General features: G+C 39.5%; 1 protein-coding gene across 2 annotated transcripts in view; it reads left to right on the plus strand.

Moving 5' to 3' along the window:
* VCL (vinculin) overlaps nt 1-27,208 on the plus strand; it is a 108,876-nt gene that overhangs the window by 58,647 nt on the left and 23,021 nt on the right. For both annotated transcript variants that reach the window (XM_050960034.1, XM_050960035.1), the window contains exons 5-13: nt 2,793-2,915; nt 5,316-5,476; nt 14,365-14,455; nt 16,097-16,244; nt 19,024-19,177; nt 20,094-20,269; nt 21,855-22,045; nt 25,320-25,519; nt 26,164-26,292. In XM_050960034.1, coding sequence (XP_050815991.1) covers nt 2,793-2,915; nt 5,316-5,476; nt 14,365-14,455; nt 16,097-16,244; nt 19,024-19,177; nt 20,094-20,269; nt 21,855-22,045; nt 25,320-25,519; nt 26,164-26,292 — 1,373 coding nt within the window. The remainder of the gene's footprint in view (nt 1-2,792; nt 2,916-5,315; nt 5,477-14,364; nt 14,456-16,096; nt 16,245-19,023; nt 19,178-20,093; nt 20,270-21,854; nt 22,046-25,319; nt 25,520-26,163; nt 26,293-27,208) is intronic.

Raw genomic sequence — 27,208 nt, forward strand, 5'->3', positions numbered from 1 at the left:
CGGTGATTCTGGGTAAATGTCGTCACTCAATCCTTCCTCTGTGAAAGCAACGGCAGACAATCATTTCCCGCCCTTTTTCCCTGGATTGCCCTGGTAGATGCCATAGCATGGCAACCATGGAGCCTGTTTTGCCTTGTCACTGTCACCATATGTGTACTGGATGCTGCTGACAGACGCGGTACCGCAGTGCTACACAGCAGCATTCATTTACCTTTGCAAGGTAGCAGAGACAGTTACCATCCCTACTGCACTGTCTGCCATGCCATTGTAAATTGGCGATGAGATGATGATGATCAGTCGTTCTGTACCGTCTGCTGCTGTCATGGGTGCTCCTGGCTGGCCTCGCTGAGGTCGACCGTGGGCGCATGGACAAAAATGGGAATGACTCCCTGGGTCATTCCCTTCTTTATGTTTTGTCTAAAAATAGAGTCAGTCCTGCCTAGAATATGGGGCAAGTGTACTAGAGAACCAGAGAGCACAGCCACTCCGTGTCAGAGCCCCAGAGATCCCGCAGAAATGATGAGCTGCATGCCATTCTCGGGGGTGCCCCTGCAACAACCCCACCCATTGCTTCCCTCCTCCCCCAACCTTCCTGGGCTACCATGGCAGTGTCCCCCCATTTGTGTGATGAAGTAATAAAGAATGCAGGTATAAGAAACACTGACGTTTTAGTGAGATAAAATGAGGGGGAGGAAGCCTCCAGCTGCTATGATAGTCAAGGCAGGACATTAAAGGGTGGGGGGGAGAGAAGCGCAGCCTCCCGTTGCTATGATAGTCCAGGCAGTACAGAATCTTTTCTTTAGACATGAAAGGGGGGGGGGGGCTGATAGAGCTCAGCCTCCAGTTGCTATGATGAGGACGGTTACCAACCGTTCTGTATCATCTCACCGAGGCCAGCCAGGAGCATTCATGGGCTGATGATGACGATGGATAGCAGTCACATCATACCGTCTGCCACTGGGAAGGGGATGCTGGTATTCAGCGCTGCAGCAGCCCGTCTACCAGCAGCATGCAGTAGACATAGGGTGACATTGAAAAAAGGCGAGAAATTTTTTTTCCCTTTTTCTTTCGGGGGAGGGGGAAGGGTGTAAATTGACGACATATACCTTGAAACAACTGGGAAAATGTTTTTGACCCTTCAGGCATTGGGAGCTCAACCAAGAATGCAAATTCTTTTCGGAGACTGCGGGGACTGTGGGATAGCTGGAGTCCTCAGTACCCCCTCCCTCCCTCCATGAGCGTCCATTTGATTCTTTGGCTTTCCGTGACGCTTGTCACACAGCGCTGTGCTGTGGACTCTGTATCATAGCTTGGAGATTTTTTCAAATGCTTTGTCATTTAGTCTTCTGTAACGGAGCTCTGATAGAACAGATTTGTCTTCCCATACAGCGATCAGATCCAGTATCTCCCGTACGGTCCATGCTGGAGCTCTTTTTGGTTTTGGGACTGCATCGCCACCCGTGCTGATCAGAGCTCCACGCTGGGCAAACAGGAAATGAAATTCAAAAGTTCACGGGGCTTTTCCTGTCTACCTGGCCAGTGCATCCTAGTTCAGATTGCTTTCCAGAGAGGTCACAATGGTGCACTGTGGGATACCGCCCGGAGGCCAATACCGTTGATTTGCGGCCACACTAACCCTAATCCGACATGGCAATACTTATTTCAGCGCTACTCCCCTCGTCAGGGAGGAGTACAGAAATCGGCTTAAAGAGCTTCATTGTTTGGACGGGTGCAGGGTTAAATCAGTTTAACACTGCTAAATTCGGTTTAAACGCGTAGTGTAGACCAGACCTTTGGTATTACTGGTATCCCTCTAAGAGATGTCTTTTTGCATAAGTGCTCCTCAGCACGTCTTTTCCCCCTAGTTCTAATTTAAAGAACCACCTTAAAACCTTGTCAGCTTCTCCAAGGCAGAATTCTGGCTTCTCTTTAGCTAACCCTATGTGCAACTTTATCTTGCTCCCATCATGAATACTATTTCCATGAACATATGCAAGCATGAACAATGTATATCTTAAAACCTGCAGATTGCATGTTGTGTTTAAGATGCGGGTGAGGAGGAATGCATGGTTTCCTCTATAGTGTCTGGCCAACTGAAAGTGTGATTATACATATATATTCTATATACTATGTTCCTCATGTAATTCTTGAAAGTGCCTTTACTCCTGAAATCCAAAGTAACACATGCTTTGATTCTCTTCCTTTCATCACCAATATAATTTTTTTTAGAGAATTAAGATATTTTTATTTAATTTTTCTAGGACAGTGTAAATTAATACAATCACGTAATACTTCCAAACAATGAAAGTCTTTGAAGCCAGCAAAACTAAACCTGTGTCAGTGATATTTTCCTATTCTTGTCATCCTCCCCATTATTTAGGTGAGAACTGATCAAAGCTAAAGGAGGGAAAAAAGCTCTAAACTACCTTGTCATACATTGCTGAACTGACTAATTTCCATGAAGTAGACTATTCATTACTTCTGTATTTGTGTAGCTCTTTTCTTAAAATTCATGGTAAATGAACGTCAAAATTATGAGACCTATATTCTAGCTTGAATTAACAACTAGAAACTGGATCTGTGGCTTCCCTTAAACTACTGAAATATGGTTTAATGAAAAGTAGGTGATACAAAACTTCTTTAGTGGTGTCATAACTCATTACATGTTTGTGTTCTTGTTTGGAAAGCTGAACAAATAACTGAGCCTAGACATTCTCTGTAAAAGGTTCATAAATCTGGGGAAACTCAATATTAACAGTTTTTTATCACTTGAACTTCATTATATGACCTAGGAATGACAAAGATGGCCAAAATGATTGATGAAAGACAGCAGGAATTGACTCATCAGGAACACAGAGTGATGTTGGTGAACTCCATGAACACTGTGAAGGAGCTGTTGCCTGTCCTTATTTCAGGTAGTTTCTGCTGTACTATTAGATGCAAATACATGATCTGAATTTGGATGCATGTGTGTTATACCATTAAAAATAAAAGCTTTGACATGCCTCTTCGGCTGACTGCAAATATTTAGATGTTTCGCTGATTTGTGGCAAACTGGGAGGGGATGGCAAGTTGTAACGCCAACTCTCCATCTGCATACCCTGCGTATTTCCTATTTTAAGTTCTGTGCACCTCAGACTTAAAATGAGCTACATAAACTAGTGATACACTATTTTTACCAGATGTATTTGTGTCATGCATACTTGTCACAGTGTATAGGGTTTAATGAGTATTTTTTAATGGCAGTATGCATGTGTGCATTCATCTGGATAAACTCTCTCATGTTGGTTCTATTTTTTTCAGTATCTATTCATAACATGTCTCACATTAATACAATCTAGTTGCCATCATGGAAGGATTAAGGGGAACAATCTAAAAAAGCTTTACGGAGGTGAGGACCATTGAAAAATATACCAAAAATGGGGCACACTTCTGCTGTGTTTCTCACCCTTTTGTCTGGCATGATATGGGTTTTTTTTATCGTGCAAATGGGCAAGAAGAAAGGAGGGCTTAACAGCTGAAGATTGTTCAGGAGCAGAATTGCCAATCCAACAGCTGAAATAGCTTACTTGTTTAGCAAAATTCATTTGGTTAGCCAGAGGGAATGCTGGTCTGATAAACTACACAGGCAGGTGGAATATCCTCCCCAAGACAAGGATGAAAGAGGGATTGGGGAAGAGGGAGGTATGTAATAGGACTGAGCACATTTTAGTATGTCAGGGTTTTTCCACTTGTGAACATATTCACCCCCTCCCTGGCATTGAGCTGGGTTTTACGTAGTGGTATAGGTGGTTTAGAACATTAAAGCGTTGCTTTTATTTTATGAACTTACCATAAAACGAAGTAGAAACTTAAAATGAATTTGACAGTTGCTTCTAGCTTCTAAGTGGGTGTCATCTTGTACATCATAAAGCACATTTAACCAAATTACCTACTCAGAGGCCCAAGCTGGAGTAGCTATCAGTGTTACAGATCAGGACAGAGGATGGAAGCTTTTGAGCAAAGCCATGTAGGAAGGCTGCACAGAACTTGCTTGCATCCAGCCCATGTGTAATTCCTCTTAAAGCTCTACTTTAGTCCTGCCTTTGATTTTTAGATGAATTTACTGTCCAAGGGCCACTCAGATTTTGGCCTCTATCTCCAGAAGAATTTACAGGAATGGTAATGCCCTGCCAACATGCCTCTGTCTTAGTCTGTGGAACTGATTCCAAGAGATTGGAGGATTAGTTGAATGTTTAAACAGTGTCAAACCAGAGTTAAAGCTTGATTCTAACATGGCTTTGGTTCTGAGTGGCAAGATAAACCAACTTGTAATACATGTCTCCATATAAGGCCAGTGCTTAAATTCAGTGGTGTTTGTAATGCAGATAGGGTGTTCTAATTACTGTTGTCCTGGGGTGGATTTTAACTGGCAACATGGGGGAGAGAGGGAAGCAAGCTTATGATTGCTTTTGCATTTTTGCTGATTATATGTTACATTGATGTAAAAAAAAAACACTAGGAGAACTTTTCTTTCTCTTTTTAAATGAGAGTATTTTGGGTTTTTTTTGTCACCACATGTATCTAGTCTAAGAATGGGACAGTTGTGTAACCATGGCAGAGCCTGATGAATGCATCCACACAGCGCCATTTCCCCCAGCAAAAACTGCACTGACTCTAGTAGGTTTTGCATACCTATACTGCACAACCATGTTTTTGCATCTGTGCATTCTGTGAAAACCTGGGCAGCTCTCCTATGTTGCCTCAGCTGCTGCATGCCCTCCACTTCAAGAGCAGAGGATTATGGGTGTGTTTTGCAGTGTGGAATGTACTTGGTATCATTCTTCACAGAAATATGGGAGTAACTGTGACGCATAACTTTGACACTTGGTTAGCTAGTCTAAGATGTGGATTGATTGGGCCTAGCTATAGAGCAGAAAACTTGTCAAGGTCTAACCAAATTCTAAGAAATATATTCTAGCTCTTCTCACAAACTAACAAACAGAATAGTTAATGTGGCAAAAAAACACTCTCTGGTGTAGAAACAGTTATACTAGTGTAAAAGTGCTTATACTACTATAGCTTATTCTTGTTTGAGCCCTAGTGTAGACATATTTATAACTATCAGCAAAAAACCCACACTGTTAATCAACATAGATTTACCAGTAAAACTGAAGTGTAGACCAGCCTTTAAAATCATCAGTCTTTATAGTGTTTTCCTTTCCTGTTCAAAACATATAGCTTACTGTTCCTGAGTTTATGCAGGGGGAGGAGATCTTGTACAGCAATCATATATTCTTAGATAGTTTCTCTAATCGAGAGTGCAATGTTCACAGCTATGAAGATTTTTGTAACTACTAAAAGTTCCAAAAGCCAAGGAATAGAAGAGGCCTTGAAAAACCGCAATTTCACAGTAGAGAAGATGAGTGCTGAAATAAATGAGATCATCCGTGTGTTACAGCTCACTTCCTGGGATGAGGATGCCTGGGCTAGCAAGGTATGTTCACTGTTTCTTCTGGAAATAGAAGTCAGATTCTACTTAGCTTCTCACAGCAACTATAAATTGAGGTTTTCAAGAATGTTTGATTAGAGTGTGCACAACCAGATCATGTAACGCGATATAGTGTTATGAATAGGATTGGAAGGATTAGATTTTTCAGTATATGCTCATTTCACTGTATACCCACAAAAAATGAAAAATGTTTCCATTGATATTGATCAAAATTTACAGATAGGCAATGTAAGAAAAATGCTACTTGAGAACTTACCAGAGTTTGACTTCAGGCTATTTATGTTGTATATTTTGACATAGGTTAAAATTTGTGTTTTAGCCATTATAAAGCTTTAATTTTTTTTGAATCTGAATGTCTGTCTGTCATTAAATTGTCTGCTCCCCATAGTTTCTCACAATTGTGAAAGATTTTAAACCAATAAAAATCAAGTGCTTAAAATAAACCATCCATTATTGTCCATCAAAATTATTTTAAAAAATTTGAATTCTGCCAAGCTAATCACAAGATACCAAAGTAAAAAGAATATCTTTGGAGATAATTTGGTCCCTGTTAAAACTTGTTTTTAAAAGTAACTTGCCTGTCTCATTGCTTAGTCTTTGCTGATTTCTTTAATAGAAATAAGGTTAAAACGCATGGCACATGACTCAGTGGCTTATTGGAAGCACTGTGTACTGCCATGTAGGAGATCAGGGTTTGTGTTCATTTCTGGTCTCTCTCTTTGGCTTGATAGGGAAGTGCTAGAATATAGTATGTCTTTTCAAGGAAAGAGTGTGTTTAATCTCAGTCATGTGGTGACCAAATTTTACACTCTGTGTGTGGGTAAGTTGGGCACACTAGCTGTCCCTTGTGCTCTGTACAAAATTTGTCCAACTCAGTACAGTACTTAAACACCCAACCTTAAGGCCCTTCCATATGTGTTAGCAGGCAAGTTAGTTTGCATTCATATTCTCACTAGAAACTTGAATTTGTCACTTAATGTAAAGACTAGGTGAAGAACTCGACATCTTAACTGATCAAGTCTTTTTGTACTGATCTAGGTGTGGGTGGGATTAGTATCAGTATATGTTCTCCTTACCCTCACCTCCAAAAAGGCTCTGTGTTCTGAATAGTCTTTCTGGAAGAGAAGAGATGTGAAATGAGATGTGAGAAGTTGGAACTTTTACAAAAATGACTCCCAGTCAACCCAGCGTATTTGAGTCTGTTTGCAGCTGCTGGCATGCACATGGAGTGTGCAAGGGATGCCATTGCTCTGCTTTACTTGACTGCTTAGTACAGAAAATGCTGCCTATGTCAATGCCTGCCTATTTACATGGATAGAGCACAGGCAGAATGGAGAGCTATTGCTGTGTGCATTCACATCCTGTGTAGCTGCAGTTACCAGCAAACACAGCAGCACAACTAGTGGTTGGGATGCTAACTGTGTTTGCTTGGCCTTTAAAGTATGCTGCTAATAGGCTTTTTAGGATCAGTGGCACAGCAGCAAATAACTGAAAAACTATATTTTAAAAAACCTTTAGACATTAAGACAGACTAGTTCCCCCTTAGAAAACCTGTTGTGATATAGACATTAAAAACACTTTAGCCTATGTATTGGTGCCTTGACCCTTATTTTGCATTTGAAGTATTTTACCACTCTGCTACTTCCTTATTATGACTACTTTATGCATCTTTGTTTTTGTTCTCCTGTTTCTTATCTTTTCTCACCTTTTAGAAGGTAAGATTTCTTCCACACCCCACACCTGTACTTCTGTACTAAAACAAAAAAGCATGTCTGTGGGATTTTGTGCTGTGTGCAGACTGTGTGCTGTGTATATTTTTTTCTGTGTACCAGTTGTAACACCATACTTATGTATGTAGGTCTAATAGAGGTTTTTAAATGAGCTTAACTACTGCTGCTCAGCTCTAAGGTATCTGAAGTTTGTTAGGTGTGGGTGATGACAGCCCAGACTATGCAAAGACTGCCTTTCAGAGTTTGATAGGAGTCTTCCCAAGTTTTTAGGACAGGTTCCTGTTTAACCTATGTTACTAGCTTCTGGTGCTCATGATCATAGAGTCCAATTATGCAGAAGCAGGTTGTCTGTTGTCTGGAAAGCTTTATACAGCTTCTTTCAGTAATTTTGCCCATCCTACAGTTTGTGGCAAGAATCTCTTACTTTTCATCAGCATGGCTCCTCAATAAATAAGTTTCCTCGGAGAGCTTAAGCTTTCTATGCAGGGCACATGGCTTAGGATCATAACTTGTTACTTTTTTTTAAATTAGCTTTTTCTTATGAATTTAAACGTTTCCCCACTTTGTTTGAAACACACACAATCTCACTATTCTAGTGCATGGGGAAGCGAGGAAGCTTTCACTGTCCAAAGATGAATGCAGTACAAAGTAGATAGTAAGTGAGATTTTCAAAATTCTTAAGATACATGTGAAAAATTTCTATTAGTAAAACAAGTCGAGGAGCTTTTATAAAAATACTTATATTGACAGTAAGTGGAAGATTTTGGCCAGTGTGCATTATACATAAGTATGCTTTGTGGTCAGTATTCCAAGTACATCATTGTGTACTCTAGGTAAATTTAGAGTAATATTTTAATTATAAACTATATTTCAATGTGCAGGATTATGATAGTCTGCCTGCATTTTAGACATGTAGCATTGGGCATTGCTTGTGTGTTGAACTGTTCATGATACAAAGGATATTAAGTGTTACAACTAAACATTTGTGAGAAGAAGTAAATTCTGGTATTGGTTGTCTTGCTAGTGGTCCCACACAGCAGACATTCCTCTGTTGATACACATGGCAAATGCTTGATTTGGGGAGAGAGGAACTATTAATTTACTTATATTTGCTGTACCTGTTGCATGCTTCTCCTTACTGATGGAGACTTCCAATGGAAGGAGATGATTCCTACAGAAAGGAAAGGGAATAAAGTAAGTGGAGGAAAAAATTTGGAGCAGAACTGTTTTTCCTATCAAGTGCACACCATTATTAACGTCATTAAGATAATTCCAACACTGTTTCTTAGACTGGGTCTTAATTTCAAATTTAGACAATATTTGTATTTCTGGCAAACCATAAATTTGCTTAAATATAGATTTTTTGTTTTGTTTTTGTTTTTGATTAAACATAATTTGAGTGTTTGGTTTAGAATTTAACTGCTGAATGAATGTTGACATTTTTCTGAAGCAATTAATTGTTGAATTGTCTGGTTGCAACAAGTTTTTCATGTGCATGCTTTTTTTTCAATGAACAGTTAAATGAAAAATCCCAGTAGGTGAGTGGGGATGAAACTACAAATGGAATACATTTGAATATATAAATGTTTAGTTTCTCCTTCAGTTCAAATGTCTACAGGCTGTAACAAAACTAGGAAAAGAGAATCTGCTGCTGCAGTGCTTAATTCATATAATTCCCACTGAGGCTGAAGACGAGCAAGCCTGTAGTGAGTAAGGAACGGATTCTGAAAGAAGCTGAGCACTTCTTGAGAGTTGAGGGCTGTTGGGAAGTGTCCAGCAGTCTTGTTGGATGCTTCCCAGGATTGAATCCTGTTTGACTAAGCTAGTTGATATGCCAAAAAACAGGACTTGCTGTACTTTACCCAACATTGCCTTCTTTGGTAAAGAAATGCAGATATTGCACAACTTCTCTAGACTTAGAGTACTTAATGATTCAGAGATTATAGTTAATATTTAGCAACAAGGGATAGTGTCAGATTTTGGAGATTCCCTCTCAGGCAGGAGAATTGCCAGTATCATTTTTCCAATCTGGACTAGCTCTGTGGCTCTTCACAAAATTACTAGTGATGGCAGAAGCTGCAAAAAGAGGAAAGTAGATCTAGGAGGTATCCTTGCTGGAGGATTGGGTTGTAAAGTGTCCATTGCCTCTTCCCCGCTCAGGCAGTGGTAACCCTGATTGCTTGCCTGTTTTATCTAAGCTCTGTGAAAAACCAGCTTTGTTTCTGTTGCTCCACCTTCTTTATCTGAGGAAAATTTAGACACCATAAATTTAGCTGAGTCAGAAGGGAGACAAATCTGTGGAACAGTTTCAGAACTCCAAGAAAATCGAAGTCCAGAAACTGAAACATCTTGCTTAATATTTTTGTATTAAAACTGGTTTCCCTGGATACATTTTTAGTTCCAGGTCCCTGCTTGCCAACCTTTATCTATAAACAGGACTGTAGGTTTCAATGATTTCTGTGCTCCAACTCTCTCCTAAAGTCTGACAGTGGGGAAGGCTCTGTCAGTGCTTAAGGGATGAAGCATACAACAAGTACAGTATCAGTGTGTCCAGTTAAGGGGCCTGTTCTGATGGAGTGAGTCCACTAGAAATGAATCCTTCTGGATAGAATGAAAATGTTTAAACAGGCTAAAAGCTGAGCGCAATCTTATGCATTGCAGTTCAAAAGCAGATACTCTAGTACCATACAACCGTGTTTTTGATAGCTCCACAGTTGTAGCCTATCTGGACAGTCCAGGGGTTGATGGGAAGCTTGGTAACTATGCTTTTACAGAAGAGATGCTCTTGAATTTGTTGGGACAATTTATCGGCTATGCAAATGAGTTTCCCAGCAGAAATCTGAAATATCCAAGCAGAACAGACCTTGACTTACCACTACCAACAAAAAAAAAAAAAAAAAAAAGGGGGAAAAAAAGTTGGGGGGAGGGTGCTATTCCAATCTGTGCATTATGTCTGTAGCTTTTGGGGAGCGCCAGGAATTGATGTATTTGATACACAGGATGGCAAGACTTAGACAACAGAATGATCAGGAATGGAGCCCTGGTGCTGATGGGAAAAGGTGACAGAAGACAGCTTGGCTCTTTTAGATCCCAGGTTGAGTATGTAGTGCTGGGAGTTTTCAAAATAAAAAGTGTAAAAGCTTAAAAAAAAAAAAAGAAAATCATGTTGGCTTGTGTTGACTAAACAAGAGACTCAGTAAAATACAGGAAACCTTCAGTGTCATTTTAAATACACAAATCAATGAAGAGGACTGCAATTAGCATGATTAAATACAATTCTTGGGCATCATCAGCGCACATTACCGAGGAGGAAGATAATGCGTTTCTAAAAATTTTAAGTAGACTTAAATGGGAAAATATCGATGAGGTTTTTTTTTTTTCCCAGTCTGTCCTCTTGAAACCTCTTTCAAGCTTTGGATTTATACTATGTATTAAAGTTCAGAGTTATACCGAATGCCTCAGAGATATGGGTATGGTGGACAAACACAACTTTAAATCCTTTAATTTATAAACCCCTTTCTCCATGGTAAAGCCCTGATTCTGCAAAGATTTATGCACAAGCTTAACTTTAAGCACTGAGTGAGCCCATCAAGCCTCTACAGGTTCAAAGCATTAATATAGAGCAGTGGTTCCCAAACGGGTTCGTGAAATGTTACAGGGGGTTCTCGGGGAAAAAATCCCTAATGGCGGACAGAGCTGTCCCTAGGGACCCCAGGCAGCATGGGACCAGCAGCTTGGAGCCCCTGGACTTCCAAGAGCTAAGCAGATCAAAGCAAGCATATCTATCACAGTGAGGAGATTTAAACGTCAAGACTCCTTATAAGAAATAGAAAGGGAAGTGGATATTTTTTGCTGTTTTTAAAATTAAATAGGCAGCTAGTATTGTTTTAAAAATTATTATGAAGAAAAAGTTTAAACTTTGTTGTAACATGCATTGTTTGCCTGGACTGCTCAAGACCTGAACGCTTGTGTAGAAGGAACTCTTTGAGTTGGCTTCTTAAATACCTTCATGCAGTTTCACTCTGATACTCCTTGATGAAACATAGGAGTCTTGTCTTATAACAGGCTTATTCAAAGTGATACAAGATATGAAAGTGAGATCTTGGAAGAGTGTTGCCATTTTCATAATGTAATAAAAATACTGTAATTATGAATAATAATTAATAATAAATAGTGTGTAATAAGCATGTCATAAAAACAAATTTTATATTTCCAAGATCACTGCTTTTTATAATTTATATTCGGGTAAAGGAGAAAATCCCTGGAAATATTCATTTTTAGGAGGAGGTTCACGAGACTTGTCATTTTAGTGAAAGGAGTTCACAGGTTGTTAAAGTTTGGGAACCACTGATATAGAGATTAGTGACTAATATGTATACCTTTTTAAAGCTTCAGTAAATGCTTTTGTTTTTGGATTATTTATGGAGTGGCTGTCTTGCTGTCCACTATCCATTCAGAGCTAAAACTCCTTTAATCTGCATATGCAATAACTGAAAGCTGCAACCATCATCAGTTTATCAGCTTAGTTGAATGTTTAATAGCTTTATGCATGGTGCTTATTTTCTTAACACTTGCCTTACATTAAATACAGAATTCACAAATTATAGAGTTCTAAAGTTAATAAAAACCAGTATATTCTGCCCTATAATGATTTGAAGTAATTTAAAAGCCACTCCAAGTACAGGTCTTTCACTTGACCCTGAAGCTCATCAATCTCTAGTTCTGACAGACTGTAGAGAAGATAGGTTCTGAGACCTAGGCCTTCCAATGAGCATGTTCTGCCACTGGACCTGGAGAGCTCAAACCCAGCCCCTGACTCCAAGAGCCACTTAGAAGTTGCAATATGGCATGAGGTGACCTTTAAGGAGCTGGGTTCCACACAATATAGGACAGCATAGATTGAAACCAGTCCTTTGAACTATGCCCAGAGGTGAATAGGTAGCTGGTGCAGGTCATGGAGCAGGGTATAGTCTGTTGAAAACAGCTCACCCTAAGAAAAGAGTAGCTGTGTACTGCACCAAGTGAAGTTCCTGTGTTTAGCCCTAACCATAACATACTCCTGCAATCTAGTTTTGGGATTACAAAGACATGGATACACCAGGGGTGAAAGTAACTTAAAGGACTTACTGGTATGTCAGAGTCCTGAGCAGGGGACGGGGCCTCAACCGGAAGAGGCATGGCCTCAATTGGAAGAGGCAGGGCCTTTAGGGCCTGAAGCCCTTTAAATCAAGATTTAAAGGGCCCCGGGCTCCAGCTGTAGTGGTGGCTGGGAGCCTGGGGCCCTTTAAATCACTGCCAGAGCTACCAGCTGCAGAGGCAGCTGGGAGTCCCGGGGCTCGGGGGCCATTTAAAGGGCCCAGGGCTCCAGCCGCCACTACTGCAGCAGAGCCCTTTAAATTGCTGACAGAGCCCCAGGGGTCTGGCTGCAGCTGCTGCAGCAGGGCTCAGGCAGCAGTTTAAAGGGCACGGGGCTCCTGCTGCGACTACTGCCCTGGGACCTTTAAATCGCTGCCGATTCTGGAAGCGGGGCTGTGGTGGCAATTTAAAGGGGCCAGGGTGGTAGCAGCAGCTGGAGCCCCGGGCCCTTTAAATCACTGCCTGAGCCCTGCTGCCAGAGCCCTGAGGTAGTGGCGGCGGGGCTCTGATGGTGATTTAAAGGGCTCAGGGCACCGCTACAGCAGTGGCACCTGGGCCCTTTAAATCACTGCTGGAGTCCCGGGGGTCCCGGCCACTTCCACTACCCGGGGGCTCTGGCAGCAGGGCTCAGGTGGCGATTTAAAGGGCCTGGGGCTCCAGCCGCTGCTGGGAGCCCCAGGCGCTTTAAATTGCCACCTGGGAAAGCCGGTCCAGTATGGCATACTGGTGCGTACCGGCTTACTTTCACCTCTGGGATACACTGATCCACTTCAAAGAAGGGTTTCAACCTCTTTAGTGCTGCCAGTGTACCCCTCATTGTACAAGACACAGGCAAGTGTTCAAGACACTGAATCCTTTCCCAAGTATCTTGCAGTCTAAATAAGAGATCTGACATGGGTGCATTGGGGTTGTGTAATGGTGGGGGTAGGGGAGGGAGAAGGAGGGCTGGGTTCTGCTGACTTACTGTGTTAAGTACCAGAACTCTGCATAAAGATGGTGTCATAAAGACATGCCTCTGTGGCAGGAGCAGTTCATTAACACCATTTAGAATAAACAAATGTAAGTTACTTTTATCACATGCTTATTGAAGAGCGATTATTCTGGCATTGCCCAGACTTCTTGCAGTTGATTGTTCTTGTTCCCTCCTACTGTGTTGGATAGAAAACTCACAGTGCCTTCTAGTGGAGAGTTAACAGATCAACACTGACAAGTACACACAGAGAAAGGACCCCATGTTTTCGGCTTTTCTAGGTGAAGGAGTGTTAGTGAGCCAAAACATTTACTATTGTTAGAATAGCGCTTCTCAGGAAGAAACTCTCATTGCCAGGGATAGAGTAGATAAAGTTTTTACTTACTAGAAAGGACCTAAAGTGTACGTGTGCCTTCGTCTCTATAGATTTAAAAGTTCTGCTTATTCTCTGAATCCTAATAGTTGACAGTAAATCTGTATCTTCTTCCATTGAAAGTGACATTAAGCTAGTGTCTGACTTTGAAGGGCAGATGAATTCCAAACATGTAGCTGTTCAACAAATTAGGCAGAAAGGGGCATTAAAATTGTCATTGACCTCTTAACTATAAGACACCATTTCCAGTAGTATCAAGTCATTTCTGAAAACACCTGTAAACCATAATCTTATTGCTAAATTTACTGTAGTTGCTACAGAGTCTTGGTATACTCTTAAAAATCCTGATTTCCAAGATACTATGTCTGAAAATTGTTGCAGCTTTTTTTCTGCAGGAATTGTAGCACTGGGAAAATAACTGAACAGAAAAAGTAACTAAAAACTTGCATGTAAGAGTTCTTTGCATTTTGCGTGAAATGAAAACATAACTATTGGTTTTAATTCTCAAGAAAAGACTGTGACCTGCTTCTGTCCAATACTTTTTTGAGCTGTTTTAATAGGAGAATCGACTTGTTTTTAAGGTTAATTTTCTGTCAGCTTTGATTGTGTTTACTATCTGTGCTTTGGCAAAGAGAATGATTGTGAAGTTTTCTATTTTGTAAAGGACACTGAAGCTATGAAGAGAGCTTTGGCCTTAATAGATTCCAAGATGAACCAGGCAAAGGGCTGGCTAAGGGATCCCAATGCATCACCAGGTAATAATCATACTCCACCATGCAGTGTTCAGAGCATTACTGTCTAAATGATTTGTGTTTCTTTTAGAGAAAATTCTGGTATATTACTAAATCACAGGTGAAGTATTCTGAAAAGAAATATTTAGACGTTCCTTCCTTCAAATATTAATGTTAAGAACATAATGTATATGCAAAGTGCTTTGGAAAGCTTCTCCTCCCCCTCTCCCCCCGTTGTTCAAATGATATAGTTCAAACCATGTGTAAACTAATCTTCTCTTTTCCATTCTGTTAGAAAATGTGTTCAATATTTAATAGTGTAATATGCTACAATTGATATGGGAAAATGTGGTTCAGCAGCCCAGAGGATAAAAAAATCCCATCCTCACTTCCGTGCTTGATACTCTTAGTTCTGTATAGTATTGATCAGGCTATATTTCCACTATTTATTTATTTATTTATTTATTTATTTATATTTACACCAATACCCGTCTCCCCCCCCCCATTGGTCTTCTCAGAAATATGTTAATAACATATAAAACTGCTATTTGACACTTCAAAAAAAAAATTCCTGTAAGACTTTCCTGTGGCTAAACATAACCAGTTTCCAGTTTTTGTTTTTCATTTGTGCATCAAAGATCTAAACAATATATATTTTTTTAAGGTAGAGGTCAATGTACACCTGAGCATCAGTACTGGAAGTGTTTATTTTTTGCTGTGTATGGTGTCACTGTTTTAAACCTCCCTCTCAGTCTCTCTCTCTCTCTCCCTCCCTCTGCATAGTCAACCGTGGCAACTTCGGTTTCCTGTGGCTAAAAGTCATTGAAATGCATCCTACAAAATAGCAATTTAATGAATGTGTTACTAATACAATCCAGTTAAAACTGGATTGTAACTTTCCTTTTAAAAGAATTTTTGTATCTTACACTTGGATTTTAATTATTGTAGTAACTAGGTGTGTATAGCATTATAGAAAAGTCATAATCCAGTTTTAAGAAGTGAGACAATTTATTAGTTTCTAGATGAAAAAAAATAAGTCCATCATGTAGCACACTAAATTAATTGAAGTAACTTAATTAATCCCAAATCTGCTGTCCCTACTGTTTTTTTGCCCCTTTCATAGGTCATTCCTAAATTGTAAGCTCTTTGGCACATGAACGTTGTTCTGTGAGTGCTGGAGGTGCCTACAACACCTGGGTGGTTTTTTAAAAATAAAAAGAGAATTAAGAACTACTGTGCTCTTTGTTGAACACCAAGAAAGCTTTGCTGTAGGCTACAGCTAATACTTTGAAAGTTAGTCCCTCTTTCCCTTGCCTCCCACCCCACAATCCAAAATCATGTTTTTAAAATGTTTTTACATTCCTAAACTTTTATATAGAAACTTCATCAGTAGAAATGAAACCATCTTTAGGGATTCATTTCATGCCTAATTCATGGGACAGGATATGCTATTAAAACAACACTATACCGTTGCAAGAACATTTGTCTGTGTACAAGGTATTGGATTTCTTGCACTCTGGGTGCCTTTCCAATCATTTAAATTAATGTACTTTACTCAGTGAATGCAGTATGATTAGTGCAGCAGGTCTTGGTGGAATTAGCAGTTTCCTCTTAATAAGTAATGAGTGTCTTTCAGTGTACTTATTGACTGTCTCTGCATATTAGGGGATGCTGGTGAGCAAGCTATACGGCAGATCCTTGATGAAGCCGGAAAAGTGGGAGAACTGTGTGCAGGCAAAGAACGCAGAGAGATTCTGGGAACCTGTAAAATGCTAGGCCAGATGACTGATCAAGTGGCTGATCTCCGAGCTAGGTAAACCTTCTATTATTAATAAAAGGGTGTCTCTGAAGCATATAGCTGTTTAGGCTGTGATGTTCATCACTGTGTGGTACAACAGGTTACATTGTAAAAGCATATACATTATCTTATTTGTTTTGTCTTGCCGTCTCTTCCAGAAGGATAAAACATATATGTGAATTCATATTTACAAGTGTTCTTGGGACAAAGCAAACAAAATAGTTCAGTTAGATCATTCAGACTTGACTCAATTGCAAACATTTGCCTGAAAAATCAACAAGCAGAAATGGAGTCTTCAGCTCAGTATAAATCATTCCACAAACTGAGGTGCCTTGTATAAATCAATACATTTCATTTGATTCAGAGTACCCTAGTCTTTTGGGTTGCCAGAGGTGATGTACCAGAAGATAGCAGTTGCTCATCACCCTGATAAATAATGTAGAAGTTTGTCTTCACCTACCGTTCTTTTTGTTTCAGTTTTGCATTTGACCTTGATGAGCCTGATCCTTTTGCTTACACCAGTCTTCCATCTGTGTAACTTCATTGACTGCAAGAGTTACTCCAGACTTACACAGTATTTTGAGAGGAAAATCATGCCCAGTGTCCCATGATGAAATTCTGGTTCTGGGCTGGAAGAGCAATTTTGTAGCAGACACAGTTCAATATATGGTAGCCTAATGGGATCAACTAGGTCATGTTTTGTAGAGCACTTTGAACAGGAAAGGCACTGCCAAAGCACTAAGAACTTATTATACTCAAAAGCTCAGGGGACCTTGTGTTCCTTAGTGAAAGTGGAAAGGCAGGAGGGTTTCAAAATACCTTGTAATATGAATTTTATAATTGAATTTTGGTGCCTGAGAACACAAAATTGATGTGCAGTTGAAGACTGTCAGTTTCCTAACATTGATCTAACCTCAACAAAATAAACGGTTCCAGTGATCCATTAGGTAGTTATGCAGTGGCTTCCTGGCACAATTATTTTCTTTTGAAATATTAATGAATCTTGCTTATTGCCAGGAGTGGCAACAGAAATTGGTAAGAGGAGGGCATGTAAAACAAAACTTCATAAATAGCATGTTTTTCAAACTTGCGTAAACCAAATGGCCTCTTCTGGCATAAGCCTCCTAGTGAAATATGGGTGAGAAGCGAACAAAGCCAGAAATTACTTACAAGTTACTTATTTTGAGCTCGCTCTCTTTTTTTTTTTTTTTTTTAAAAAGGCTATTAAATCCACTGTATGCTAAACCGTAAAACATTTTGGTGATCTACGCTCATGCTTGGAATACTTCTTTCGTATTTAGCTAAATAAGCACCTATGTACATTAACAGTCGTTATCAGTTCACAGTCCTTGTACATCAAAAGGCACAAATCTGTTCCAACGTTCAGAATATTAACTTAGTTGCTTAATGATTCCATTTGTACAATTCTTAAACCTGAAGCAGTCTCTAAATGTATTAGTTGCATTGTCCTCAAAACCAGTTTCAAGGTGTCGATCCATTTCAGCCTGCATGGGAGCAATGGAAGAAAAAAGTTAAAACTTCAATCTGAAAGCTTCTAGCAGATTCATAAAGAAATAATGCAGGATTTGCCTTGAAATTTTACCTGTTTGTTTTTTTGCAGAGCATCAAGGACAAATTCAGTCTCAAGGTTGAGTTTTCTTGCTTTCACAAAGCAACAGTTGATGCCAGTCTTGTATTGGCTTGAGACGTCCAGGACAATGACAAACCTCTCTCTCCCCATTCCCCCCCACCCCCCACCAGTTAATTTCTGTGCTGGCTAAATAGTTAAAAGTCCTTATACTTAATTTCTCAGAGGTTAGGGTTGAAGAGGCATATCTAGAGATCTGGCCTGACTCAGAAGAGGGGACCTTTATACTTCCTGTTACATAATTATCCACAACCTCCTTGTTTGGTGTTCTCCCCCTCCCCCACATCATCCATACGTGCTCTCTTAAACTAACAAAGTATTCTTTTATAAGAGGAAAAATCTCTTTATTAACCCAAGTACTTCACACACTTAGAACCTGAGATTTCTACAGCCACATCGAAAAACCTGTAAGATTCTTGAGCTTTTACTTTAAAGAATGTTCCTCTTCAGTTGTACTTTATTTCTAAATGTTTGAACAGCCACCTGTAGTGGTTTCAATTCTTCTCCTGCAGCACCTTGCTGATCTCCTACATGTATTTCAATAACTTTCCCTCGGGTTCCAATTTAGTAAGATGTCCTACTAAGAGCCTGTGTGTATTTTTCAGTATTTTGACCTGGTGTAAATATGGGAACCAAAGAAGAGTGTCCCTTTGAATTGCAGTACATAACTCATTTAGAACAGTCCTCCTTGTCCTTCCCCCTAAGTGCCATTGTTTAAACTGTCCTAGGAGTGTTGGGAAGCCTCTGAGGAATGAACACAGGAAGTAGAGACCGAGCTCTGCCATGGGTAATTCAATTGCACTCGGCTTCCATAATGCCCTTTCCTCTTCTCGTTGTCATACTAGGGAGCCTTAAAAAATTCAGTTCTTGTGCTGATGCTGCATGTAAAACTCTAGTAAGAGAAAGGCACCATTTGTGTTTCCTTTTTAAGAGGCACCTGTCCTAGCCAGTGTTCAGATGAGCTGTTGCCTTCTTGTTCCCGCGCCCCAGCGTACTTTTTAAACATGTCTCCTGAACACCTTTGCAATATCATGGCTGTGGTAAGAATTGATGAAAAGTTTAAAAACAACAGTTAGTGCCTTTTGTAATTTAAAAAAATACTTTTTATATGATATTCCTATGATGATCTTTGTGTTTTTTGAGTAGAGGACAAGGTGCTACACCAATGGCCATGCAGAAAGCACAGCAGGTGTCTCAAGGTCTGGATTTACTTACAGCAAAAGTGGAAAATGCAGCCCACAAACTGGAGGCCATGACTAACTCTAAACAGGCGATTGCTAAAAAAATTGATGCTGCTCAGGTACATAGTAATTTTATGAATTCCCAAAGTCTCTCAAACTGTGCCTTTAAGTTACTGTGCTGAACTATTGCAGGCATCCCCAAACACAGTGATTACTTTACATGAGCTATATATTGGGGACGCTTTCTTGAACGTACGTAAGTCTCTTCTTTCTGATTTCACTATCTAGTGGGAGCTCACAGAAGTTCTGATACAGTTTCTCACAATCTCTCTCTCTCTCAAGATGGAAATTCTTTTAACACAGATGTAAGCTGATACATTTCTGAAAATAAAGGGGGAGGTACAGTCTAATTTTAGCCATAACATTTTTGTTAAAGAATTATGGAGCCAATACTTTGAAAGTTTTGCAATTTTAAACTCCTTTTGGCTCTCTGTGGGAAAAACAAATGCAGTTTGAGAGCTGCTGTGTGTTTATGCAAATTGTAAAACAGTACATTGTTGATCAAGAGGGTAGTTTATTCAGCTTTATAATGGAGGAAGAATATGTACTACAGTATCTTCTTAACAGCAAAACTTAATCTTCAATTGTTAGGTCATGCACTCCATTAATTCAGTGCTAAAAAAGAACTATTATCCAACATTCTATTGTACATTGTTAGAATGATTCCTAAAAATAACTCTACATTGTCAAAATAAAAAAAAAAATCTTATCTTGTGAGAAACATAGGTATAAAACAGTTGTTAATACTTAAACCGAATCTAGTTAAAGTGCACTTGTGAAACCTGTGTATGTGAGTGGGACTTGACAGTGGAAGCTAAGATGTACATAACTTTTTGTATGCTTGCCTCATATAACAAAATACCTGGTTGCCATTGGAATATCAATATAAGAATCTCTTGTGAAATGCCCTTGTTCAAAAGATTTTATAGAAGTAGATGATTTAATCTTTATTTGTACCTATTTCTTTATATGAAGAACTGGCTCGCAGACCCTAATGGGGGAAGTGAAGGGGAAGAACAAATTCGGGGAATTATGGCCGAAGCCAGGAAAATTGCAGAACTCTGTGAGGATCCCAAAGATAGAGATGATATTCTGCGTTCCCTGGGAGAAATCTCTGCTCTGACGGCTAAACTGTCAGATCTACGAAGACAGTATGTATCTATACTGCACAGATTGTGGTATTTGAGCATCTTGCAGTTGTAGTTTGAGTGCATGAATTCGATGGATCAGGAAATTCAAACTAGTAACACAGAGAAATTTGCATCCTGAAAGTATAATTAGCTGTTCTCATACTGTGGGTTTTCCTCCTGCATGGAGCAAAACATTTTCATGGGACAGAGAATATCATAGTCTTACACTTCAGATTGACTAGTAGCTTGTAGCAAAGGATTCCTTCCTGTACCATATCTCTACTGCAGAACATTAGATGGCTTGAGGTCCTCCTATAAGAAGATATTTATCTCCTCTGCCATAAAAATTCTCCACAGGCAAAGTGAAGCCAGAAACTGTCCTCTTTGCACCACTGAAGTAGTAGAAAGGAGCTGCAGAATAACACAGAATTTTGCCACAGTCTGTAATACTAACTAAGGTGCACGTATGCATTTACATATACAATTGCCATCCCAAATGATAACTCTGGTTCTTTAAGAAAGTTACTAAACTGTCAGATGATCTTTCAAGTACTTGGATCATTAATCATTATACCTATGTTCTAATACAGATAAATCTTAGAAAAGCATAGCATTAAAATGGCCCCACAAAGATCTGTCAGCTTAAGTTCAATGCTTAGCTAAAGAAAGTGTTTCAGTATCAAATCTGAAAAGAAAGTGCATGGTGGAATAGGAAGGTTACGCTTATGTGGTGTCAACAGTGGCCTTTAATACTAAATCTCATTTTTTCCATTTGTAGTTAGTGCTTTTAACATAGGGTTTTCTTCAGATTTTGCAACCCTACAGTTCTTATTCTTAATTTCTGTTTTTGTACGTAATGAACATCGTTATCGTGAATTGAGTCACGAGAGTATCGCAGTTAAATCTCCAAAAACAATGAGGAGTCCGGTGGCATCTTAAAGACTAACATGTTTATTTGGGCATAAGCTTTTGTGGATAAAAAAACACTTCTTCAGATGCATGGAGTGAAAATTACAGATACAAGCATAAATATACTGGCACATGAAGAGAAGGCAATCATAGAATCACAGAATATCAGGGTTAGAAGGGACCTCAGGAGGTCATCTAGTCCACCCCCCTGCTCAGAGCAGGACCAATCCCCAACTATATCATCCCAGCCAGGGCTTTGTCAAGCCTGACCTTAAAACCCTCTAAGGAAGGAGTTACCTTACAAGTGGAGAACCAGTGATTTACAAGGCCAATTCAATCAGGGTAGATGTGGTCCACTCCCAATAATTGATGAGGAAGGGGTCAATACTAAGAGAGGGAAAATTGCTTTTGTAGTGAGCTAGCCACTCCCAGTCCAAGCCAAAATTAATGGTGTTAAGTTTGCAAATGAATTGTAGCTCTGTGGTTTCTTTTAGAAGCCCCTTCGATTATAATGTCAGAGTTATTTCTGAGGCTGTGGATGGCGTTGCGTTCTGTATGGCTACTCATTGTTTTTGTGGATACTGACTAACACAGCTACCCCTCTCTGATACTTGATAGTTAAATCTGTTTTCAAAAATATATAATGTCTTGATTTCAGTTGAGTGTGTGACTGCAACTATCTTTCTTGGATTTTCAGTGGGAAAGGAGACTCTCCAGAGGCCCGGGTACTGGCTAAGCAAGTAGCTACATCACTGCAGAATTTACAGTCTAAAACAAACAGGGCCGTAGCAAACACCAGGCCAGTTAAGGCAGCTGTTCATTTGGAGGGCAAGATTGAGCAAGCTCAAAGGTGGATTGACAATCCAACAGTTGATGACCGTGGAGTAGGTGAGCTGTTTGCTGAATCACTGCTTGGCTTCATAATAAATCGGAACAATAAAACTGCGTCTCCTGAGATTTTTGTTTAGCATATTTGAGACATTTGATTTATGTAGACGTGTGTAGTTCGTAGCATGTGGCTCATTGCAGCATTCTGTGCTGCTTCTGCTGGTGAATGGTGAAGTGTGGTGATGGATGCTCCACTTGAACCTATACAGAGGAAAATGAGCATCATATCAAAGATGGGAGAGCTTGCAATGTAGATAGGTCATAAAGGCTAGGAAAACTTTCTAAGGTGATGGTCAGATCAATTGGATTTGTGAATTTAACATGCGTTCGCTATTCTAAATAAAAATTGGTATAAAATCACTGTGCTTACAAAAAACTTGATGAGTCAACAAGTGGTACCATTCATGCCTTTGGAGTTACTTTCTAATATCCATACATGTAAGTAGGAACAAAACATAGTGCTATATTTTTACACTGCTTTGTATTGTTTGTAATTGAAGTACAATACCTAAAATACACATTTGTATATTGGCTGGCAAATTAGGAAATTAACTCTCATGTAAATAGAAAGTAGATGTTTCATTCTGTAAGGTTTTTCTTAAAGATATGGCTTCACCTGGTACAGTTTCTACACAATCTTATGGAACAACAGTATTATTTTGTTGCCAGCAAACAATGGAAAAAGTGATCAGATAGTCATGGTATGTCACTTGCAGGCATATAGTAATGATTCAGGAGTTACTTTTTTGTTAATAATTGGAAGTGGTGGGAAAACTAATTAAACCTTTCTACGAAGACAAATGATTCATCCACGCCCACCACATTTGTGGTGTTTTTGTTTTCTGACCAGCTTTCTAGCTTGCAGGATGGCTTTTATCCAAAAAATAGTTTCAGTAAAGGCTTCTTTGAAATCTTTGTTTTATGATCTCATTCATCATAGTAGTGAGGTGCAGGCAGCAGAGCTGTGAAGACCACCAGGAATCCTAACCTGACCCAGGTGTAGTGCAGCTGTAGACCTTCAGTGCCTGCCCCCATATTTCAGTGCAGTCAGGATTACTTCTGTTGGTGCATGAACAACCTGATTTTTAGATCATAGGTAGGGATTACAGGGCTAGCAGTTAAAGAGACCTTTTTATTTTTGAACTTTGCACATTTTCTCTGGAAGTTGACAACATGGAACTATACCATGCAATTTTAGCCATTTCCTGATGCAGGAACTACACAACAAAGTGTGATGAGATTCCCAGGCCTTCTGGAAACTGTGAAAGAGTGTCCCAGGAGGTCTGGTTGATGGAAGCATCTCCAATTTCAAACTGCCCCAGAATCCACTGCATCCTACATCAGCATTCAGCTCCTGGAAGCATGAAATGTAAACAGATATGATCACTCTTTCCCCTTTAAAAGAAACAATAAGCAAATGTTTAGGTGAAAAAAATATATAATTGCATAGTTACGTTTGAGATTTTATATGCAAATTATCCAATTTCCATAGGAATTGGAACTCTCCTGCACTGGAAGTAAGGCTTTAGTCAATAGATACAATAATATATAATACCAAAAATGTGTGAAGAGACAGAATAAGTAGTTGTGGGAGCCTTAACATCTGCATTTAAGTGTTTAAAAATTTGTCATAATGTTGCATTAATGTGTGTTGGTTTTGACTTTTATTTTAAATCTGTTGCATTTGTTATGGCCGTTGGTAAGATTTCTCTATGATGGATTCATTGAGAACACAGTGCTCTGTTAGATCTCTACGGTACTATTCAAAGAATTTGGCCTGGTAAATTTAGCCTTATGAAAATATTTCTGTGCTGTTCTCTGAATAGGGAGTTGACCGTGTCTCAAATAATTTTTTGCATGTTTACACTTCTCCCAGTGTAAAACTTGACACTATACTATGGATTGATTTAAATTCTGAACCATAACACATATGTTGTTCTATAATGGTGTAGGTCATTTTGCTGGCATCTCCTCTGTTTGCTTTGTAAACAGCTTTATTGTAATCTGCTTCTACTGAGCGATAAATGGATTGAAATCTTTAATTCTCACTGCCAGATTAAAAATTGGGCAGGATAGGGTGAAATATCAAGCAAATGTCTTCATCACCTTCTCTTTGCTTACTCCAAAACAACAACCTGAATAGATATTACTGGATTCTAACAAGACTCTACTTGGCTAAACTAAGAGATGTCACAAAACATTGCTGTCAGTACTCTGCGTTACATCTCGTATATTCTGGGACTGTGACAAAACTGTTCTCATCTCTCCATGACCAAATCTGTAACCTTATTTCCTGAGCTCTGAACTTCTCTGTTGCACAGTCAGTCAGCCAAGTTTTGTATGTGTTAGACTTAAGTGAAGATAGCCATACTCCATGTATCTTTAAGACTTGCATGTAATTACTCCTATTTAAAAGAACTCTGCTGTGGTATTAGAAAAACAAAGAGCACCAATCTCTAAACAAATGAACACAAGAGATTGTCAAGACTAAATATGGAGATAATTTGCAAAACAAAATGGTTGTTATCCCTCCCCCTCCACCTCCACCCCAACCCGTGGAAACTTAAGTCTCACATCACAGCTGATAACTCTCTCCTATCTATGATGTCTGAAGAAAAGAGGATATAATGCACATCACTACTCTGTTTTCTATCCCTTTGTCTCTTTCTCCTTGTTGCCTTTGCAGCAAGGTCAGTAAGTCCCTCGGCCTGTGCCATTTCCAGCAGCTCCCATTGGCCTGCAGTGGCGATCTGCGGCCAGTGGGAACTGCGATCAGCCGGATCTGCAGACGGGGCAGGTAGACAAACCAGCCCGGCCCGCCAGGGGCTTTCCCTACACAAGCTGTGAGCCCAGTTTGAGAAACACTGAGTTACTGCACCTAAACTTTTTTTTCCTAAAATAATTTTTGAGGGATGGAGGCCAATTTACAGTAATCAGAATTGGTGAGTATTGTTAAAGTGGTATCAAGTTCATGGTGATTAGATCAGTGGGAACACAATTAACTAATATTCTGTTCTTGCCAACCTACCCTAGCTAAGGATGGTGAGGCTCAGGCCAAGCATCAGATTATTGCATAAAAGGAGAGTTTGAAGAGACTTTAACTCTCCATTGCTGCTGAATGCAAATCTCTTTCTTCAAATACAGCTGAATAACCAGAATTGTTGAACCAAAAAATAAAATTTGTCCTTAATTGCTACTCACGTGACAGTATAACTGAGTTTCTCCCTCTACGTCTGGGGTCTGTGAATTATTGAAGTACTTCATTTTATTGTAGGCCAGGCTGCAATCCGGGGACTGGTGGCTGAAGGTCGTCGTTTAGCCAATGTCATGATAGGACCTTATCGTCAAGATCTCCTTGCCAAATGTGACCGTGTAGAACAGCTGGCTGCCCAGCTAGCTGATCTGGCAGCAAGAGGAGAAGGAGAGTCTCCTCAGGCTAGGGCGATTGCCACTCAGCTCCAGGATTCTTTGAAGGTAAAACTTCACTATAGGTAGAACTGTCACCATTTTATAGCAGTTTAAGTGCTGTGGAAGCCTCTGCTCATGCTGGTGGGGTGGTTAAATAAATATTAAATTCAGTATGAAGTAGCATAGGAAAACTTACACTGAATACGTGAGTGTGGAAGCAGCTTTCACTGGAAGTATAGAGAGCTCCATGCTTCAAGTGAGACTTAAAGCACTTGATTTCATACTTTAGGGACCAAATCTTGATGTGCTTGGGATAGAGAGATTAATTTAAAGAGTCTATTCTGTCTGCGATTCCTGATGAGTAGCAGGATGTGTTTTGTACATGGAAGGGGTTGCTCAGAAAATTGGCCAAGTATTTAAAGTTTTTCACTTACCAAAGATACCACATCAGCAGCTATTTATGTGAGGCTATCTAAGGTCTCATACTATACTATTCATTCCCTCAATGGTAATTTGGTCTGTAATCACTAGTAGCCAAAGGATTAACATTACAGATGGCTTTAAGAAGCAGTATTTAAAAATACTTGGTAGAGGATATTTCTATTGGTTGCCATTTTGTGTGGTCCCATGAACTTTGTTTTTGCAAGAATGCTGTTTCTGTGATTTGATGGTCCTACAAAATCTTACAATTTTCATGCCATTTTTTTCAGGATCTGAAAACAAGGATGCAAGAAGCTATGACCCAGGAGGTTTCTGATATTTTTAGTGACACTACAACCCCAATTAAACTATTGGCAGTGGCAGCCACTGCACCTCCTGATGCGCCCAATAGGGATGAGGTAAGTGTGGTAGGAACAACCAATATTTTCTTACATTCAGCTTCTAATACTTAACTACACAGTTTTACAAAACAAGGTTTTGCCCTTACTCTTCTGATCCATAATTGCTAATAAAGAATGGAAGAGCAGTAGTCTGAACTACTGGGAGTTGAAGGCTGTGTCATGATTCACTGGAAAATTAATCCTTAAACATTCAGTAAATCCTAGGATTTTACCAAGGATCTTCCTGTCCTGATACTATTGACATTCTTAAGCTACTTGTATGACAGATGGGTACTTAAACTAGTTAATCATTTTTATAGTTTTATATGTAATAGATGCTGATCATGTTCATGCAAGGACGCATCAATTAATGTGTTAGACCTAATTTTTTTCAATATGAAACCCACTTTCTATGCGTCTGATCGCTGGCTTTATGCAAAGTGTACGAAGTGCTGTACTTGGAAGTTGTATTTGGCCAGCTGGTTGGCATAGGGCCAGAATGATTACAGATGCCTGAGAATTTGGCTTTGCAGGATTGATCCCCCCCCCCCAAAGACTAGAGCATATATTCCAAAAATAAATACATAAAACAGAGAGTGTGTGTGTGTGTGTATAGAGATTTTTCTATTTAGAACGTTTTAGTTTCTAGAATAAATATCCACTTTATTATAACCTTCCATGGAAAATTCTTTTCTGTTTTATTTCTCTTACTTTTAAAATTAAACATATGAAAGCCTTTTAGGAAAAATCTGTGTAACTTCTAATGAATTAGAAATAATTGTATCAAGAATGACAGTCATAACCTTTGGCATATGTTGCTTTCTTCCCATCAACAACACCTAGTTTTTGGTAAGCAAATTCGTAGGGAGCTATGGGTTCAAAGCTGCTGTGACAAAATGCCTTTTATTATGCAGTGTGAGGCATTCCTGACTAG

This window comes from Gopherus flavomarginatus, chromosome 6 (genome assembly GCF_025201925.1).
Source record: "Gopherus flavomarginatus isolate rGopFla2 chromosome 6, rGopFla2.mat.asm, whole genome shotgun sequence".
In the NCBI taxonomy this organism is placed as follows: domain Eukaryota; kingdom Metazoa; phylum Chordata; order Testudines; family Testudinidae; genus Gopherus; species Gopherus flavomarginatus.